A 20,069-nucleotide genomic window follows, 5' to 3' on the forward strand; every position below is an offset into this window, starting at 1 on the left:
GATAAAGAAGTCAACAATTCTCTGATTTATAATCTTGGAGATTTGCCTGGGACCACTGAGTAAAGAGACTTACCCAAAGTTATAAAGCAAATCTAGAGTCACAGAAGCAGGAATTGGTCCCTAATCATCCTGAGGACAAGGCTGTGTTGTTGCCTTGTTCCATTATGCCATACTGTGTCTGAGGAAGTAATATAAATGTTATATGGAAGAAAGGTAAAAACAAGAAAACAAAATCCAAGAATAAAAACAATGACAGATCCTTAAGTATTTATTCATATTGCTGTTGATGTTGAACAAATTTGTGCTTGTTAAAAAAAAATCCATGAAAAACATCACTTAATACTCAGAAGTTTCCAAGAAATTAATCCTTTTGGGAAAACACATAGACCAGCAATTTTACTAGAAGCTCCTATTTTCCATTTGATTAACATGGAGTTTAAGAATTTCTGCTACTATACAACCAGAAAGGTTTTCCTCTCCTCTTCATCTTGATAGTTTATGCATAACAACTTCTCTTTGAATCTAAAAGAAGTGATTACACATCTGGTTCAATATGATGTTTCATATTCAGTACTATAGTGAAATTGACCATGATTACAAGCTCCCAAATGTAAATCAATGCAATCGGTAGCAAATGATTTAGTAGCATTTGCTCATAAGCTACTTATCTACATTTACTTCTCTTTGTGCTCTGAGTTAGAACAAGAAAAAACAAAAGTTTTTTCATAGTGCTTCTTCATTTAATCATAGAGGGAATTATATACCTGAATTTATGTGTATGCATAGGTACATGTGTGTTTAAAACATACATATAAATTTTAGGGAGCAATTTCTACATTTTGACTAGTATAAATATTATCTTATGATATTACATGGCTATAAATAATGAAACACTACAGTCTTCAAATAACCAAAATTGCTGGTAACTGAAAAGGCAATGGAAAGATGATAGTGGGAGGAAGTAGGCTGTAGCAGATTTTTAATGGCAGCTTCAGTACTTGGTGTAGCATAAAAGATATCAGTGATTTAGGAGATGTGTTCTGGAAAATGGAGGCGGACCATTCACAATGAGAGCAAAAGATGACATGAAAAACTCGAGTATTGCACTGGTATCCATTTAATGTTAAAAAGATCTGGGAGAATGCCGATAGAATGGGTGAGCCCACTATGGAAGATTTATATAGCAGGATGTTTGGAAGAGTATCACAGGATGAGAAACATGAATAGACTGTGCTGTGTGACATTGGCAGTCAACCCAACCCTGATGAGACTATCCTTCTTCTTAAGTATTGAAGTAAAGTTATACGAATATAAATCTACTAAACAAACCAATGTGCACTCCTGTTGATTTTACCAGTACAGCTATTTTTAACATGGTAGATCAATAAACAGGTATCAAGATAAAACTAAACATCACTCAAAAAAAACACCTTTCCAAATGAAGCAGCTAAGGGAAATCACTATTTGGATTTTTTTTTTAACTCTTACCTTCTGTCTTAGAATCAATACTGGGTATTGGTTCTAAGGCACAAGAGTGGTAAGGGTTAAGCAATGGGGGTTAAGTGACTTGCCCAGGGTTACACATCTAGGAAGTGTCTGAGGTCATATTTGAACCCAGGACCTCCCATCTCTGTGCCTGACTTTCAATCCACTGAGCCACACAGCTGCCCCCACTATTTGTTTTTAAAGTATTTGCTGTTCCCCAAACTGATGTATCATGGTACATTAGAGCTAAATTTCAATTCAATTCAATTCACATTTATTAACTATCTTCTAAATACAAGGCACTAGGAAAGGCACCAGGGACACAAAAACAAAGACAGTCCTTCCTTGGAGGAGCTTATAGCCTCTCATAAATAGTCTTATCTACCAGTGAGTCCAATCTCCTTATTTTACATGTGAAGAAACTGAGGCCTAGGGAGAATAAGCAATTTACCCCAGGGATATGTAGTAGTAGTCTCTCGGTAACCGAGGATGACGATTGTCTTTGTGTGTGTTCATCTGTGATAGATGAGTGTGCACAAAAACACTTGTGCGTGAAGGAGATTTAAGTGGAAAAGTCAGTGCACAGAGACAGTCCCACTCTCTCGGCGTTGGAAGCCTGGGTCCAGTGGCACGAAAAATCGTTACACCTGGAGACTTCCTCAGCTGCATTGGATGGCCGTGTTATCTTTTGTGCTCCAACACGCCCTAAGCACTCCACAGTGCTTTGCTGCGTCGCCATCTCAGCCATTGAACCTTCTTTTTAGTTTCTTCCGCCTGTTCCGCCAAAGCAGTCTTCACATGCTGGGTGAGCAAAGCCCTGGTTCACCAGGGGTCGAGGACCCGATGGCTACCCTCACAAGGTTTAGCCAGCCTGTCGCCCGGGGTGTGGCCGCTGCCGCATGCTAGCAGCTACTGGGAGCCACAAGTGAGAGCTGGGTATTAGGTGGGCGTCAGAGGCTGGAGAGCTGCCCTAAGAGGGCAGGACAAGCCCTCCATACCAGAGATACTACCCCTCCCTGAGCACCCCATACACCCCAAGGATACTGAACTAGTTAATACCAAAGTCAGAACTGGATCCCAGGTTTCTATACATATGCCATCATGTATATAATACTGTTTACAGAATGTAACTGTCTTCTAGATGCATATTCCCACCATCATATTAAATTGCAATAACTTATTAGAAACTGATCAATTCCTCCATTACATACTTCTTAATAAATCTCATGCCTTTTTTTAATTCTCAGCACAATAGGATTCCGATCTTCTATGAAAGGCCATTCAGGGACTAAAATAAACAGCATCCTATACTTCAATTCTGTCAAACTTGTGATCTCTTAAGTGTGAGTACTGTACTCCCTCCTTCAATAGTTTTATAATCCTTCTGTGTTTTAGCAATCTGGTGTTGGACTTTTTAAAAATTAGCTAGGTTGGTTTGTAGATGTCCATCACCAGATTCTAACTAAAAAAACTTTTCCAATTTGACAGGATTTAATTGAGTTTTTGTTCCATTATCAGAGCCTTTGAGAAATCGGGTTACCTTAATGCCTTAGTGAGGCTTCAGAATAGACTTTAGCAGCGGTATCTCATGTGCCATCTTCCCATGAAAATTGTTCATAAATTCAGAAAATATGGGTATATCTTATTTAGGCATATCCAGAAACATTCACTGCTCTAGCATTTATAATTCATCAACTTAAGATTTCTAGAAACATTTTAGTTTTTGGTCATTTTTCTTTTGGAGGTCTTTATTTTTTTCATCGATGTACTACTCTTTCTTTCTCAATCCATTGTTTTGATGAATTCAGCCATTCGTGTATATACAGTTTCCAAATGTACAATTCTTGCTTTAACTTCTCACTTCACCTATGCGGCAAATATAGTGCATATTTTCAACTAATTAAAAGGTATTTTCATTTGGATGTACGAGGTGGAAAGAACTGAATTTTTCCCTTGAATGCTGGAATAAAGGAGAAGAGAATAAAAATGACTCCCATGGGAAGAGAAAAGTAAGCATTTATCATTTCAGTTCTGAAAAATAACATCTAACATTTGTATAGCATTTTAATATTTGTGAAGAAGTTTCTATTTTATTTTATCTTAGCAACAATGAAATATGAACTGTCTATATGCTATTTAATAATAATTGATATTTGTTTCAAATTTGCAAAATGCTTTATATTACAGTCCCACTTGATCCTCACAAACACCTTGTAAGTGTCTTAGTTGTTACCATCATCCCCATTTTATAGGTTAGGCCCAGAGACATTGTAACTTGCCCAAGACGACACATTTACTGAAAGAGGTGGGGTTTGAACAGAAATTTTCCTGATTTCAAGTCCCGCATTCCTTCCCTTTCTCCATGACTTCCTTGAGTCAAGTACTTAGAGGGACCATGCTTATATCCTTCATGCCATTGACAAACAATCTAGCATAAACAGAAAATCATTTGAGCTTTAAAAAAAATGTGGGCGGGTGTGTTACAATACTTTTTTTTGTTTCGGCCTACATTTAATATTGTACATCATTTGTGCTAATATTAGTAGGCGTGGATAAAAAGTGCAACAAGCCAGGGACTAAATAAACAGCCTTTTGAAAAAACAAGAGGAGATAGAAAATTCGGAGCTCACTTACAGGAAGCAGAAACAAGAGCCAATCAGCCACTGCTTTTGAATGACCAATGGAAAGCTGTGTTGCATCCTGGCACCAAAAAAAAAAAAAGAAAAAAGAAAAAAAAAGAGGCTCCGTGGTGCTGTCAGGTGGGACAAGTTCAACTGCTAGAATTCAGAGGGGGAGGGAGAAAGCGGTTCTGTGCTTGTTACCTGTGAGATCAAAGAAGAGGAGGTCACGGCTCATCTGGTACATCTTAGACTTGTTTTTATTTGTTACCAGCGACTGTTCATGTAATGCACTCCCTTAACCAGGAAATTAGAGCATTCTCACGGACTAATCTCAGGAAGCAATGCACCAGGGTGACAACCTTAACTGGGAAAAAAATTATAGAAACCTGGAAAGATGCCAGAATTCACGTTGTGGAAGAAGTTGAGCCTGGCAGTGGGGGTGGCTGTGGTTTTGTGCAGGACCTAAGCCTGGACCTGCAAGTTGGTGTTATTAAACCATGGTTGCTACTGGGTGAGTATATATATATATATATATGTATATATATATATTGGCTCCTGAGTCAGGGTCATCATTTTGCTTATTCGTTTTTTTACAATATTCTTCATTCAGCTGGAATCAGTTACACAGTTGGAAAGTTGAAACATTTGCATTTTGGCTTTAGAATTCATTGTAGATGAAGAGTCTTTTCTGTGAAAAAAATAAACAAAACAGTATTCACACCTGTACACACTGTATTCATTAGAAGCACATGCCCTAATATACACAGTATTGAGTAGCTGGAGTACAAATAATTGTCATCTTGTTTTTTCTATTTTTTTTATTTATTTCTAAATTCACAGTATGGATATGAATAGATGGAATGGAAATTAATAGGGAAAATAAGCCAGATGCTTTAAGACCCCCCTGCACAAGTGGATTGGAGAACTTTTCCCTCAAATTGAGCAGGGATGACTACAAGTTTTCTGTGTGTGTGTGTGTTTTAAAGTTAATCAGACTAAATAGAACTGCAGGTTTAGAAGTTGTTATGGAAGGTTACATATGAAAAATTCCAACAATAAGAATAGTGGAAAAAGCAATGGTTCTGGAGTTAGAATGCTGGTTCTGCAACTTACTATCTCTGTAACCTTAGGCAAATCACTAACCTTTCTGGGCCTCAGTTTCCTCTACTGTAAAATAAGGAGGTTGGATTCAGTGACTTCTAAGGTCACTTCCAGCTCTAAATCTATTTTCCTATAAGGTCATGGTGTTGTATTTCACATCTTGAATAAGAAAAACAAGGTTATGTTGCTTTCACCCTATTTGACCAATAAATAATCAAAAGAATTGTCTGACCTAATTAATGCCTGATTATGTGTGATTGAGAGAGAGGTAGGTTATGTGTAACATATTCAATGATAATTTTAATGAAAGGTAGAAAATATTTATGGCTATAGAAGGCAGAAAACTTTTAAGAGAAATTCATCACGATAGTTACATAATGGACCTTTCTGTTTCTATGGTGCTGAGGGCACCCAAAGTAAGCACCTTCTAATCTTAGAGACTTCATGTAATCACAGTGACTATTTCTCTAGAGTTCAAGAAATGGGCTCTTTGTCATGAAGTATTGCACTTGTTTCCCTTTATTGTTTTCTGTACTAGGTCATTCCTTATCTTTGCTTTCACTGAACCAAAAGGTAAGTATGAAAACAGTCATTTCACTAAGATTTTAAAAAAATAATTGCCCTTGTGACTAAATTGACCTATAGCTACTTCTATAACTATTACTGAAGCCTACATTATTTATTTTATATTTTTAAATTATATACTACCCATACTGCTTTGAAAATAATTTGGATTATTTCCCTTTTTAAAAAAAGAAATAGAGAAATCGAAAATTTTGGCCTATTGAATGGTTTACCCTCAGTTACACAGAGAATCTGTAGTGAGAAGCATCCTAAAATAGGAATTAGAAGGAACTAATTTGTTTATGGCCTTTGATGAGTCTTTTCCTCTTATTGGGCTTTAGGATCTTTGTGTTTAAAATAAAATTGATAACACCTATTTAACAGAATTATCATGACAGTAAAGGGTAGAAGAATTTTAAAGTACTTTGAAAGATGTAAAATTCTGAACTAGAAGGTGGCATTTTTAGTTGTGAATTGCTGTCACTTGGGCACTTTGCCAAACAAAGGACTTGCCTTTATTAATTTTTGGAAAAAAATAATGATTGTTAACAGTGGCCCCAGGGAAAAAAAGTTATTTTATGAAGAATTGGCTGAAAAACTTGCAAATGTTTTATTTCCCATGAACCTACTTTAGAAAGTTCACCAGACTCCCTTGCCAATACTGAAAAAGAATATAATTTTTTTAGTTCACTTTTTCCAAGGATGTCTATTCACTAGCTGTTTACTTTGGTGAAAATAACACAAGAAATTTGCAGTGTTGCTATAATATTTGAAGACCTACATTAATGAACATCATTGTAGAATTATTTTACAAAATAGAAGGCACAAAGTCTTAATCTGGGAAATAAATTATAGTTTTTTTAACAAAGTTACAAGAAGGAAACATTAATCTTTGCATTATTTTTGACTGAACTTGTTCTGAATGAACATACAAAAGCAGTTTTGCTCAGATGAGGATATGCTAGAGCCTTGAGATAAACCTTTTATATTCCCTTTCATTTCATCAAAAGGGTTATCTTCTTCAGTATCCCACCTCTTAAACTTCTTTGAAAAGTCATTTAACCTCATTAAACTTAAGTTTCCTCACCTATAAAATGACAGGGTTGTACTAGATGTCTCTTAAGGTCCCTTCCAGCTCCAAAGCTATGATTCTATGGTCTGTGATCTATGAACTACTTTCTGCCACCCCTTTCCAATGGGACACATGACCTGTTTTGCACTATTCTTTTTATCCCAGAAGCTTTGCCACATGAATAATGTATAGCCTGCTTTCTAACCACTTCCTGTCTCTATTTTAGGGGCTTGATATTATTTCTAGTTTTATTTCTCCAAATTTAACCTTCTCCTGCCCTCCCTCCCAGAATGACATACTAATTAGCAACTTTGGGTTTTGTCTTGCTTTGTTTCAGTGAGAGTGAAAGAGTTGGAGAGCCATAAAAAGATAATTTATTGTTTTTTGAAGTTGTTGATATAAAAATGATTAAGTATCTATTTGATGACTAAATGTACTATAATATTTAAATATTCACATGTGGTGTATTTATCTATATAATATACATATATATATATAGATATTTCTCTGAACAATTAATAATGTAATAATAGATGGGACAGCTAGGTGGCTCAATGGATAGAGAGCCAGGCCTGGAGACAGCAGGTTCTGCATTCAAATTTGACCTCAGACATTTCTAGCTGTGTGACCTCTAGCAAGTCAGTTAAATCCCATTGCCCTTACCACTCTTTTGCCTTGGAACCAATACACAGTATTGATTCTCAGATGGAAGCATTTAGAATTAGGAGGGTACTTGGAGTCTACCAACCCTTTTTTTTTTTTAACAGATGAGAATGGAGATGACATAGAGAAAGATTAAGTGATTTGTTCATTAAGTTATCGATTTAATAACTACTTTTTACATGTTCATTATGTGCCAAGCAGGAGGCAAAGTGATGTGGATGGAGAGGATCTGGATTCAAGTATTACTCCGATTCATACTGATTATTATGTAACCCTAGGCAAGACCTTTAACCTTTCAATGCTTTCAATGGCCTAGACAACTCTCTGAGACTATAAACTGTGGGAAAATTACCAATCTGTATTGGTAGAGGGAGTTTTATTTCCTTTCCTTTCCTTTCCTCTTTTCTTTTTCTTTTCTTTTCTTTTCTTTTCTTTTCTTTTCTTTTCTTTTCTTTTCTTTTCTTTTCTTTCCTTTTTCCTTCTTTCCTTTCCTTTCCTTTCCTTTCCTTTCCTTTCCTTTCCTTTCCTTTCCTTTCCTTTCCTTTCCTTTCCTTTCCTTTCCTTTCCTTTCCTTTCCTTTCCTTTCCTTTCCTTTTCTTTTCTTTTTTTCTTTTTTCTTTTCTTTTCTTTTCTTTTCTTTTCTTTTCTTTTCTTTTCTTTTCTTTTCTTTTCTTTTCTTTTCTTTTCTTTTCTTTTCTTTTTTTCTTTCCTTATCTTCTGTCTTAGAATCAATACTGTGTATTGATTCCAAGGCAGAAGAGTGGTAAGGGCTAAGTAGTGGGGCTTAAATGACTTGCCCAGGGTCACACAGTTAGGAAGTGTCTGAGACCTAGGACCTTCAGTCTCTAGACCTGGCTCTCAATCCACTGAGCTACCCAGCTGCCTACTAGAGGGAGTTTTATATTAGGAACTTCCTTCACTAATAAAATCACAAGTTTGGTCAAAAAGATGTATCAGGTATTAGAAATAAAGAGACAAATGAAATAGTTCCGCTCTAAAGAACTTACATATTATTAGGGGGAGATGATATGAATCCAGATAAATCAAAACAATATATACAAAGTCATTTCTGTCTTTGAAGTGAGAAGAAACTAGGTCCTAAGAGAATTAGGCTAGATCTTAAGTGATTCATCCTCAAAGGTCTTTGGGATGAGCCTTGGAGGTTGAGCAAGTGATCCACTTTGCCTAGAATGTAGAATTTAAAATGAGATGAATGAGGGACAGCTAGTGGAATAAGAGTCCAGCCTGGAAATAATAGGTACAATCTGGCCTCAGACACTGCCTAGCTGTGTGACCATGGGCAAGTCACTTAACCCCTTTTGCCTAACCCTTATCACTCTTCAGATTTGGAACCAATACACAGTATTGATTCTAAGATAGAAGGTAAGGGTTAAAAAAAAAGATATCTATGAGACATGCTATTAGAGAAGTTTCAGATTCATTGGTGATTTGAGACTAAAACTTAGAAGAAAAACTAGGGTTGAATATTTAGATGTGGAAATCATCTGCATAAAAAAGATGAAAATTAAATAAATGAGAACTGATGAGATCACTTAAAAAGAGAAGAGAAAAAGGCCCTGGAGAGAATTCCCAGGAGTATACCCACACAGAGCGGGGAAGGACATGGACAAGATGACACAGCAAAGAAGACTGAGAAGAGATTGCTATTCAGAGAGGAAAAGAACCAGGAGAACATTGCCAGAAGAAGAAAAGATTATCCAAGGGGAGAGGGTGGTCAGCAGTTAAATGCTGCATAGGCCATGAGCTCCCATGAAACAAGGAACAATTAGTAGTTCTGCTTTTTTTTCCCTTTCTGATTTGTAAAAACCACTTGGAGACCATTAGTTATTTATGCATATATATTTTTTTAATTTTTAAATTGTTATTAATGAATTAACTTATTAAGAATATTTTTTCATGGTTATAAGATTCATGTTCTTTCCCTCACCTCTTCCCTCCTCCCTCCCTGAGTTGATAAGCAGTTCCACTGGGTTATAAATGCATCATTTTTCAAAACCTATTTCCATATTATCAATATTTGTGATAGAATGATCATTTAAAGTTAAAATCCCCAATCATATCCCCAATGAATAACATAATCAATTATATATTTTTCTTCATTTCTGTTCCCACTGTTCTTTCTCTGGATGTGAATAGCATCTTTCTCATAAGATCCTCAGAATTGTCCTGGATTATTGCATTGCAGCTTATAGCACAATGTATCAGTCTCTGTATACAATGTTCTCCTGGTTTTGCTCCTTTCATTCTGCATCAGTTCCTGGAGGTCTTCCCAGTTCATTATGTCTATACTTTAACAACTATAAAAATACCAACTTTTTTTTTAAGTAAAATTCCATTTGACAGCATAAGTTCCTTATATGTTTTCCTTTATGTCTTTATAAAGCTTGCTATTGTTGCTCATAATTACCACACTATAGGTAGTTCCAATTTGTTATAAATTTTCTTGGAGTATACTATATATAAACTGCTTTTCAGTTTAGTCTTCCCAGATGATAGTTCTTGGAATCCCATATAGCATCCATTCCAGGCTCACTCTCCCAACTTATACCCAGGTTAGGTACCCAGAGTAACAACTACATCAGTTTCTAAGGGTAACCAATGGGTGACTACTACTAACACTGTAGTTCTAGAGTTGCCACTGGCATTCTTCTCATTAATAATTAGCCAGTAGATTGAACTAACTCTTAGGAAAGAGTCTAATGTTATAGCAAGAGTGGTAACAAAAAAGAATTCCCCTCAACCTTGGGCATAGTCTCCCACAAATACACACAGACTATATGGGAGAAGAGTAGTTACAGACTTAATACAAGGATTGAGAGCCACACTTGAAGGGAACTGTACTGTTTTTTTCCAAAGAATACTCATAAAGTTCCCTGAAGGGCAGGGCATCAGTATTCATGACTGACTAGTACTTTCGCAGATAGGTTGGACTGGCTCTTCAAAAGGTATAACATCTCTTCTGCACTGGTCAACCTAGGCAGTTTTGCTCAAACACCTGTCTGGATCCTCACAGAGTTGATAGTGTATGCTATTCCAGGCTGGGCTTGCTCCTTGATAGGCCTCAGAATCCTTTCCAAGGTATGGAATGTTTTATTTGCACCTGAAAGAAACTCACACTTCTCTTTGCCTTTGCCTTGCATAGTTCAACTTTTATTTTCATTCTTGTGCCAAAACAGATGGGCCATGTTAAAAATCAGGATCTATCATGTTGATTTGTTTCTCTTATAAACTAGTTACAGCCTCAATTATTGGTAGCATCTTTTGAGATGTGTAGTGTCACTGTTGTGATTATTTCCTTCACCTTTTCACAACATTTCATCCTCTGAAATGTTTTATCTTTCCATTATTCCTCTACCATGTATCTGAAAATCTTCCATAGTTAATAGAGAGATGAGGTGGCTTAAGCACAATTGCTGAATTTGTATTCTCCCTACATGATTAATTCATCTCTTTTTGTGGCCTTAAATATACTTCACTTATGTCTTTTAGGCTATATTTCCCTTATGAATTATAATCATGTCATTAATTTTATTAAATTTGCATACCATATTTTTGTTCATAGTTCTTAGATTAAATAGTACATATAATTTCTAGGTAATTTAGAAATGAATGAAGTTATGCTATCAAAAAAAAAAGTATTTTAAAAAAACCCCTTATCTTCCATCTTAGAATCAATACTAAGTATTGGTTCCAAGGCAGAAGAGTGGTAAGGGCTAAAGCAATGGAGGTTAAGTAATTTGTCCAGGGTCACACAGCTAGAAAAAAATGTACTTTTGAAAATATATTTGGTTAACATAAAAAAATTTCCTTTAGATGTAAATGTTAGCTAAATGAAATATATTTAATATTTCCAAAGGAATTGAAATTATTTCTGGAAAAATATATCTACATTACTCTAATTTAATCTTGGAAGCCAAAACTATCTCCACATCTTTTTTATGAAATAGTCTGATTATAATAATTTTATTTAATGGAAGAGAATTGCAATACTTTCTAAATCAGTGCTGCTATTTACTTTTTTATTGAACAGTTAGTTGTAATTTAGTGTTTTGTAATGCTTTGGGGTTTTTCCCCCAATTCAGAGAACATTTTCTGTTTGGAGTACAACAATGCTGAAAAATAACCCCTTGAGGTAGGATAGAAACTAGGCTGTTTCTAGGAACTCTGGGGCAAACAAACTTGAACTCTACTGTATCTTTTATATTTAAGAAATTAGTTGGAAAGCACTTATGTTAACCATTATCTTTACATACTGCTGTGAATTGCTTCTACATGCAATGATTATGTATTTATGATTATAAAAGGCAGAATATGAGAACTATATTTTCATCTATTTCTTAAACTTAGAAAATCCAGCATCAAAATATGTCCCAGTAGCCAGTTTCAAAATAAGAGTAACCAGTCCCTCAAATTTTTCCTGCCTTTCTTTTGGCATATATTTAAAAAGTTGTAAAAGTTAAGTTTTAATTTGTCCTTTTTCCAAAGTAATGTTTCTATGTTGTTGCTTTTTTAACAAGGAAATAAAACATATTTCAAATTTAGTGCCTAAGGAATAGAAAAGTTAAATATTTTCAAACAAGTTATAGATAGATAGATAGATAGATAGATAGATAGATAGATAGATAGAAAGAACCTATAAAATCACTAACTTTTTTTTGTTTAAGAGATAAGGAGGTGTAGGGGCTTTAAAGGCCCAAGTCAGAAAGCAGTTTGGAGAAAAGGCCAGTAGCCAGGACCACATTTACCAACTGTGTCTTCAGGAAACACATTCTTTATATATCCTTTTTTTGTGCATGTGCACAGAAATTTGAATTTGCCAGTAATCACCTAAAGCTGTATTGGAGACAGCTTCCTGTTTTCTCATATGTAAAAGGAAATAAAAAGTTGGGCTCTGGCAGTGGAGGTAGGGACATGAAAACACTTGTTCTTCCCTTGAAACCAAAGAACAGAGTATTTTAGTATCTTCCTAAGTCTCGTAGGGGTGAATCAACATGTTTGTGTGCAAAATCAGAGAATAAAATTGCTGTTGCTATAAAAGGGACTTAATTTCAGGAGAGTATAAGATTTAGAAGTCTCCCAAAATAAAGCTTTTATGCTTCTCTGCCCTTGGCTAATGTAACAAATACTGATTGTCTGAGGTTGGTTGTTCTAACAGCCAAGTAATTGGAGCCAATTTGTCAAGTTCCTCAGATAACACTTCAGAGTATGCATGTGTGGGATAGTTTCACAGTCTCTTAGTTTCAGGTTCATAATGACATTTCAAAATCCTAAACTCTCTCAGAGGATCCTTGGAATTAGCTAAAACACAGTAGTTGGACAGGTCAGAAAAGACCTTTCAGAAAACAAGACCTTGGCTGTGGTTAGCCAAGGTGTGACTGTCTAATCTGCCAGCACTAGTTCACTGTGTCTGATACTACAACTAATTTATTTATTCAATAGCCTTCTGTTGAGTATTTAATGTGCATGACTGGTCTAAGAGGGAATTTTAAAAATGAATGAAACTCAGTCCTGCTCTCAAGTAGTTTGTAGTCTATTAGCAGAATTGCAACATGAACATAAAAACAGTAATTCCAAATAGACTAATTATACAGTGCTAAAAGAGTTCAGAGATGGCAGAAATCTAAGAAAAGGCTCATGAGGAAAATAATATCTGATCTCTGCTTTGAAGGATTGATAGATTTCAACAGTAAGAGATTGAGCTAAAGCAATATTCTAGGTAGTGGGTAGCAAGTATGCAAAGGGAAGAAAGATAGTAAATATGTAGGGAGAATATGGAGAAGCAGAAATTAGGAGTGTCATAAATATATATAAAAGAAGACAACATCAGAAAGATGGAATCAGACCATATTACAGTAGGCCAAAAAGGAAAGAATTCATGAATAAAGGAATAAATGAAAAGCATTTATTAAACTTACCATGTGCCAAACATGAGGTCAGGTGTCCTCTTGGTAGATATGGGAATCTGGAAGGATTTTTTAAAATATCTTTTGCCTAAAAAATTGTTTAATCATTGAGATACCTCCACCTTTTTTTGACATCATTGCCTTTGGCTTTACCATCTTCAAAAAGGAAGTGAAGATCTAATAGAAGCACAGTGAAGATTTCTTAATTATATTTTTAATGTCTTGAAGCACAGAGAATTAAGGTAATTACTTTTGTTGAGTATCTGATACTTACTAATTTTGTGACTTCAGACAAGTCACATAACTTCCATGCACCTCAATTTCCTCATCTGTAATATGGAAATAATAAGACTAATACTACATATCTTATGGTGCCATGAGAAGAATACTTCCTAAACATTAATGCATTATGTAAATATGATTTATCTTATTTTTTTTGCAGGATCACAAGATGCTGCTCATGATTTAGACACACTGAAAAAACACAAGGTAAATTTAGCATCTCCATTAGTGTTTCACATCATTTGAAAGAAAAATACATTGTGTAAGAAAATATTCTTCTTATACAGATATTAACCACAGGTGAAAGGGGGTAGAGGCATGGACAGGAACCTCAAGATTTGGGGTACTTGAGGTTACAGAGATCCTTCTCCCCTAAAAAAAACCTTACTCCCTTCAGGGTCCCCTCACCCTTACAAAGATATCTGACTGCATTATTTAACTAAAGATGAATTTAATACCAAGTTTGGATTGGTAAGGTATCAGGGTAGAGGGAATAGGGATTGCCCTATACTTTACCACAGATTGGGTTTGAGTTTCTCTTAGCTTTTGAACTGAGGCCAGGCCTCCCAGACTTGTGGAGGGTTTCTTTTATTCCTGTCTATGCTATATCTAGGCTAGCTTTCTTAAGTTCAGAGTCTTTAGCAGTAGATCACAAGATGAAGAAAAGATTCTGACTTTCAGAGCTGGTTGGGCCTGTCTGTTCAGGCTAGTGCCCCTAAAGACCAGTCTTACAGTTCAAACTGCTCCCCTTAAATCCCTTTGTTCGATAACATGATCACAGAAATCCAGGTAGAGCACATAGTTGGGAAAAATCCAGGAATAGAGGTACTTCTATCCAACTTCCCCCCCTCCCCCCTTCAATTACCTTCGCTGTCAATATCTTCACTCCAACATTCCAACTACTGTCTGTTCCACCTCAGTGGCAGAAATGCCAAAGTTTGATTCAGTGTTCCTTTCCACCATTGTTAGCATTTGACAAATTTCTAGTGTTTCAGAAATAATATTTCCCTATGATTTAAATGTGGCTAAATTTTGCCTGCCTAATCTAAGTTTGTTCAGTTGTGTGTTTATTAGTCATTTCAGATTTTTGTTAGAACATGGATCATTTATTAAGAAGGAACAATTATTAACAAATTTATGAACCTAGTCATTTTTAGATTTTTCAAGTGAATTTATAATATTTGTTTATATGACTTACTTGGTTTTTAAGTTATTATTTTCTTTTTGCATTAGTTTCATTTCTTTTTCCCATTTGGAATTCTTTGTTGAGTTCTTCCAGTGCTTGACACTAATTTCCATTTTTCTTTTAAGTTTTATATGTATATGGATCTTGCTGCCCCCTATTGACTCTATAGTTCACTCCTTGTCTCCATAGAAATTTTCAAGAGTTAGGAGTTTCCCAGTGGAATTGCTTGTTGGCTCTAGAAGGGGGGAAAGAAAGAACATTAATCATGTAACCATGGGAAAATATTCTAAATTAATTAAATACAAAATGAAAAAACTTTTTTTTAAAGAGTTAGGAGTTTCTTTTGCTGTTTGCTCATTTTCCCAGCCTTTTTTTTTTAACCTGTGGATTGGGAATTCTGAAATCTGATGATTTTGTCTCCTCTGCTACTGCCTTGCAGGGCCCATGAGCTATTTTTCCCTGTGGCTAGGTCTTTACAGCAGCAGTACAGGCTTAAGAGGGCCCAGTGCTATGGACTTACAGGACTTACTATTGGCTGGTGCTAGGGCCCGGGACTTCAAGGGGAGGGTCTGAGGTGTTCTTTTGTTGGGGTAGCCCAGGTCCTGGGACCCCAAATTTGGCTTCTGCCCAGGTATGGAATGTGGTGTGGGTTGGATGGTGATCAGCCAGTACTCTTCTATGTGCAGTTTTGCTTCCAGGTCCCCTTTATCCTGTGAAAATTGACTGACTGACTGACTGACTGACTCCCTCTCTCTCTCTCTCTCTCTCTCTCTCTCTCTCTCTCTCTCTCTCTCTCTCTTTCTCTTTTTCCCTCTCTCCCTCCCTCCCTTTCAAGTTGTGTTCAGTGGGAGAGACCCCTCACTCTGTCTTGCAGTTGGTTTTTGATACTTGTTTTGAGGTGCCTTTTAAAGATTGATTTGGAAGGATTGTCAGAGTGGTTTCAGCTTTTGCTACTACTAAGCTGCCATCTTGACTCTGCCCTCCCATAGCACTTATTGGAAAAGGGGGGTGCTTGAATTTTTATAAGCCTCGCCTCCAACCATATGTTTATAGAATAATAGGATGATTCAGAATTTTAAGAAAGTACATGGTTTTTGCTATAGAGAGACAAATAAGACTCTACAAATTAGGGCTTTTTTGTGTTCTGTTTTTTAAAGCTAGAGATGCTGATTTAATTCTAGTGCACTGACATGGGCTAAGTAAGTCTTTAAAATATATTTTTAGTATTATGTCTAGTTTCTTCAGTGAACCAGTAGAATCAGGGCTAGGGTCTGAAGAAATGATAGGAAGCTTCTAGAGAAAATGAAGGATACCATAGGAAATGGACTATGGTGATTTTTTCTGTATGTCACATTTCAAAGCCAGAAGCCCTGTATAATACAGATTTATTAAATGCTATATAGTTTTGCAAAATGTTTTCCTAGTTATCCTATTTGATCCTCATACCAGCTACATAAAATAAGCAAGGCTATTGGTGTTGTCCTCATTTAGAAGATGAGAAAATTGAGAAATAAATAAGTTTACTGATTAGCCCAAGGTCACACATCTAGTAAGTGGAAAAGTCAGGATTCAAACACAATATTTCTCATATAAAACAGTGCTATTATATAATAATAATAATAATATATATATATATATATATAATTTTTTGCTCTTTGGAAAATTATTTTCAGGTATTTCTATATGACTTAGGGTATTTCCTTGAATTTTCATTTTTGGGAGTGGGACATATTTCCTTAATATTCTTTTATCAATTGATCAAGTTATGAATAGATTTAAGGTCAGAGGATCAGTATCCAAACTCTGGCTATGTACTTGATTGACCTTGGGAAAGTCATGCCATATCTCTGGGTATTTCTTTATATATATAAAATGATTTGATGGACCAGATAATTTTCAAATTCCCTTCCACTTCTAATTTGGTGATTCCACAATTTATCAAGTGTGCAATATATGCCTGACACTATGTACTAAGGAACTAGGTCCTTAGATACCTTAAAGTCTTGTAGGGACTACAAGCCTAATGAACATAGAACAGTAAGAGAACAATTTAAGACTATATACATTTGGGGAAGCTGGGTGACTCAATGTATAGAGAACCAGGCCTGGAGTTGAGAGGATCTGGGTTCAAATATGACTTCTTAGATCTGTGATGTTAGGCAAGTCACTTATCCATGTTTGTTTAGCCCTTCTCTTGGAGTTGTTACTAAGACAGAAAGGAAGGTTTTAAAAAAAAGAAACTTTATATATTTAATGGTTAAACTCTGTGAGACTAACTTGAAATTCAGCAGGAAAAAGGAGAAGACAAAATCTTTGATTTAGAATATTTAGGGTAGACCTCATAGACAAATAGAACTTGAATTCAATATTTTTTAAACCCTTACCTTCTGTCTTAAAATTAATAATTTTCTGTTCCAAGGCAGAAGAGAGGTAAGGGCTAGGTATTTAGGGTTAAATGATTTGCCCAGAGCCACATAGGAATTATCTGAGGCCAAATTTGAGCCCAGGACCACCTGTATCTAGGCCTGGCTCTCTATCTATTGAGGCTGTAGTTGCTGCCAACTTGAGTTGAATCTTAAAAGATGTATAGGATTCGGACAGCAGAGGGACTAGGGGGAAAGGGAAGGCTTTATAAACTTTTTCCTCAAGTATTTTTGCTTTCACTTTTCTACTTTTCCCCCTTTTGGTGTTATTTATATAATCTGTCTTAAGGCTCTGATTAGAAAGAAGGATTTTGGAAATCTCTCTGTCTCTCTGTCTCTCTCTGTCTCTCTCTGTCTCTCTCTCTCTCTCTCTCTGTCTCTGTCTCTGTCTCTCTGTCTTTCTCTCTCTTCCTCCCACAAAGGGATTAGGAGAATAATAAAAGCCTAGATGCTAATTCTTCCCGAAAAATCTTATCAATATTTGAAAAGAACCCAAAGTCATAACAATTATCTTTTATTTCAAAAGCATAAGACCAAAAAAGTAAAGTAAGTGGTAAAAATATATTCTTCAGTAAGGCCTGACTATAAGGCCTGAACTTTATGGTATTGGTTTAGTCTTACTCCACTAAGAATGAAAGAGTAAACAATTCTAGAAGAAAGCCAGTCAGAAAATGTTGAGATAAATAAATGAATAGGTTATAGAAAGATTTAACCCCATAAATAATCCTTTCAGAAAAAGCAAAACTCAGAGGTGATTGAAATTTATGTCCATTTATAAATTATATGTCCACAATTCATGATTTTTAAAAGAGAAAATTTGCTTTTAGAAGGGGTTATTTCTATCAGAAAGATTCTTCTGTACCATCTAAGGATTATATGTTTGTCATAGAGATTGGAATGATAACATTAGAAAACAAAAATTTCTTACTAACAAATAACAGCACTGTGGTTAATAGCTGTTTAATGATTATTTCTCTCCACCCTTATTTTCCTGACATTATGACTCACTTTCCTGGTCCAGTTCTCCCAAAGTTTTTTTTTTTTTAAAAGAAGAGTGTTTAGAAAAATGATGGAACTTAGATAAAGAAACTGAACAAGAGAACTCCTTAAGAAAAAATCCCCAGGGCAAGATGGATTCATAAGTGAATTCTATCAAACATTTTAAAAACAATTAATCCCAGTACTATATAAGCTAGTTGGCAAAATAAGCAGAGTTCTACCAAATTCTTTTTGTGACATAAATATGGTGCTGATACCTAAGCCAAGAAGACCAAAACTAAAGAAAATTACAGACCAATTTCCTTAATGAATAATGATGCAAAAATCTTAAATAAAATACTAACAAAGAGCATATAGCAATAGATCACAAGGATTATTCACTATGATCAGGTGGGATTTATACCAGTGATGCAAAGCTGGTTTACTAGGAAAGCTATCAGCATAATTGACTACATTAATAACAAAACAATTAACAGAAATCACTTGATTATTTCAAAAGATGCAGAAAAAGTCTTCACCATTAAAAACACTAGAAAGCATAGGAATTAATTGGTCTTTCCTTAAAATGATAAGTAATATCTATATAAAACCATCAGCAAGTATCATCTGCAATAGGGATAAGTTGGAAGACTTCCCAGTAAGATCAGAGTTGAAATGAGGATGTCCATCATACTACTATTATTTAATATTGTACAAGAAATGCTAGCTTTATCAGTAAGCAAAGAAAAAGAAATTGAAGGAGTTGAAGTAGGCAAAGAGGAAACTAGGCTATCATTCTTCACAAATGATATGATGTTATACTTGGAAAATCCTGGAGAATCAACTAAAAAACTAATTGAAATAACCAATAATTTTAGCAAAGTTGCAGAATACAAAATAAACCCTCATAAAATCATCAGCATTTCTATATATTATCAACAAAGTTCAACATCAAAAAATAGAAAGAGAAATTCCTTTAAAAATAACTCTAGACAATATAAAATACTTGCCCAGACATACCCAGGGATTATATGAACATAATTACAAAACACTTTTTACACAAATAAAGTCAGATTTAAACAACTGAAAAAAAACATTAATTACTAGGCAGAGCTAATATAACAAAATTATGTCTACCTAAATTAATTTACTTATTCAGTGCCATACCAATCAAACTACCAAATAATTATTTTATAGAACTAGAAAAAATAATAACCAAATTCCTTTGGAAGAACAAGATCAAGAATATCAAGGAAATTAATGGAAAAAAATGTGAAGTATGGTGGCTTAGCAGTACTGGATCATAAACTAAACTATAAAGCAGTGATCACCAAAACAGCCTGGTACTGGCTATGAAAAGAATGGTAGATCAATGGAATAGATTAGGAGTAAATGACCTCAGCAATCTATGTTTGATAAACCCAAAGATCATAGCTTTTGGGATAAGAACTCACTATTTGACAAAAAATGCTGGGAAAACTGGAAAATAGTATGGCTGAAACTAGGAATAGAACAACATCTCACACCCAATGCCAAGATAAGGTCAAAATGAGTATGTGATTTACACTTAAAGAGTGATGCCCTAAGTAAATTAGGGAAACATAGAATAATTTACCTGTTAGAGCTATAGAAAAGGGAAGAATTTTTGATCAAACAAGAGATAAAGAATATTACAAGATGTAAAATGAATAATTTTGACTATATTAAATTAAAAAGATTTTGTACAAACAAAATCAATGTAACCAAGATCAGAAAGGAAAAAAACAAACT

The 20,069-nt window shown here is 35.1% G+C and overlaps 1 protein-coding gene and 1 long non-coding RNA gene across 7 annotated transcripts in view; one reads left to right on the forward strand and one right to left on the reverse strand.

The window, feature by feature from the left end:
- Positions 1 to 251: 251 nt before the first annotated feature.
- Positions 252 to 20,069, reverse strand: part of LOC107652403 (uncharacterized) — a 57,962-nt gene continuing 38,144 nt past the window's right edge. For 5 of the 6 annotated variants that reach the window (XR_008911259.1, XR_008911258.1, XR_008911260.1 and 2 more), the window contains 6 exons: positions 14,911 to 15,133; positions 13,705 to 13,759; positions 13,443 to 13,607; positions 4,308 to 4,794; positions 4,120 to 4,185; positions 252 to 3,445 (listed from right to left, as the gene is read on the reverse strand). This is a non-coding gene — a long non-coding RNA (uncharacterized LOC107652403). The remainder of the gene's footprint in view (positions 3,446 to 4,119; positions 4,186 to 4,307; positions 4,795 to 13,442; positions 13,608 to 13,704; positions 13,760 to 14,910; positions 15,134 to 20,069) is intronic. The other variant, XR_001630042.2, reaches the window with a different exon arrangement.
- DUSP19 (dual specificity phosphatase 19) overlaps positions 4,392 to 20,069 on the forward strand; it is a 29,988-nt gene continuing 14,310 nt past the window's right edge. Inside the window, exons 1-2 of the mRNA XM_003341246.4 lie at positions 4,392 to 4,617; positions 13,873 to 13,919. Of these exons, the coding sequence (XP_003341294.1) occupies positions 4,392 to 4,617; positions 13,873 to 13,919 (273 nt within the window). The remainder of the gene's footprint in view (positions 4,618 to 13,872; positions 13,920 to 20,069) is intronic.

This window comes from Monodelphis domestica, chromosome 4 (genome assembly GCF_027887165.1).
Source record: "Monodelphis domestica isolate mMonDom1 chromosome 4, mMonDom1.pri, whole genome shotgun sequence".
NCBI classification, from domain to species: Eukaryota; Metazoa; Chordata; class Mammalia; order Didelphimorphia; family Didelphidae; genus Monodelphis; species Monodelphis domestica.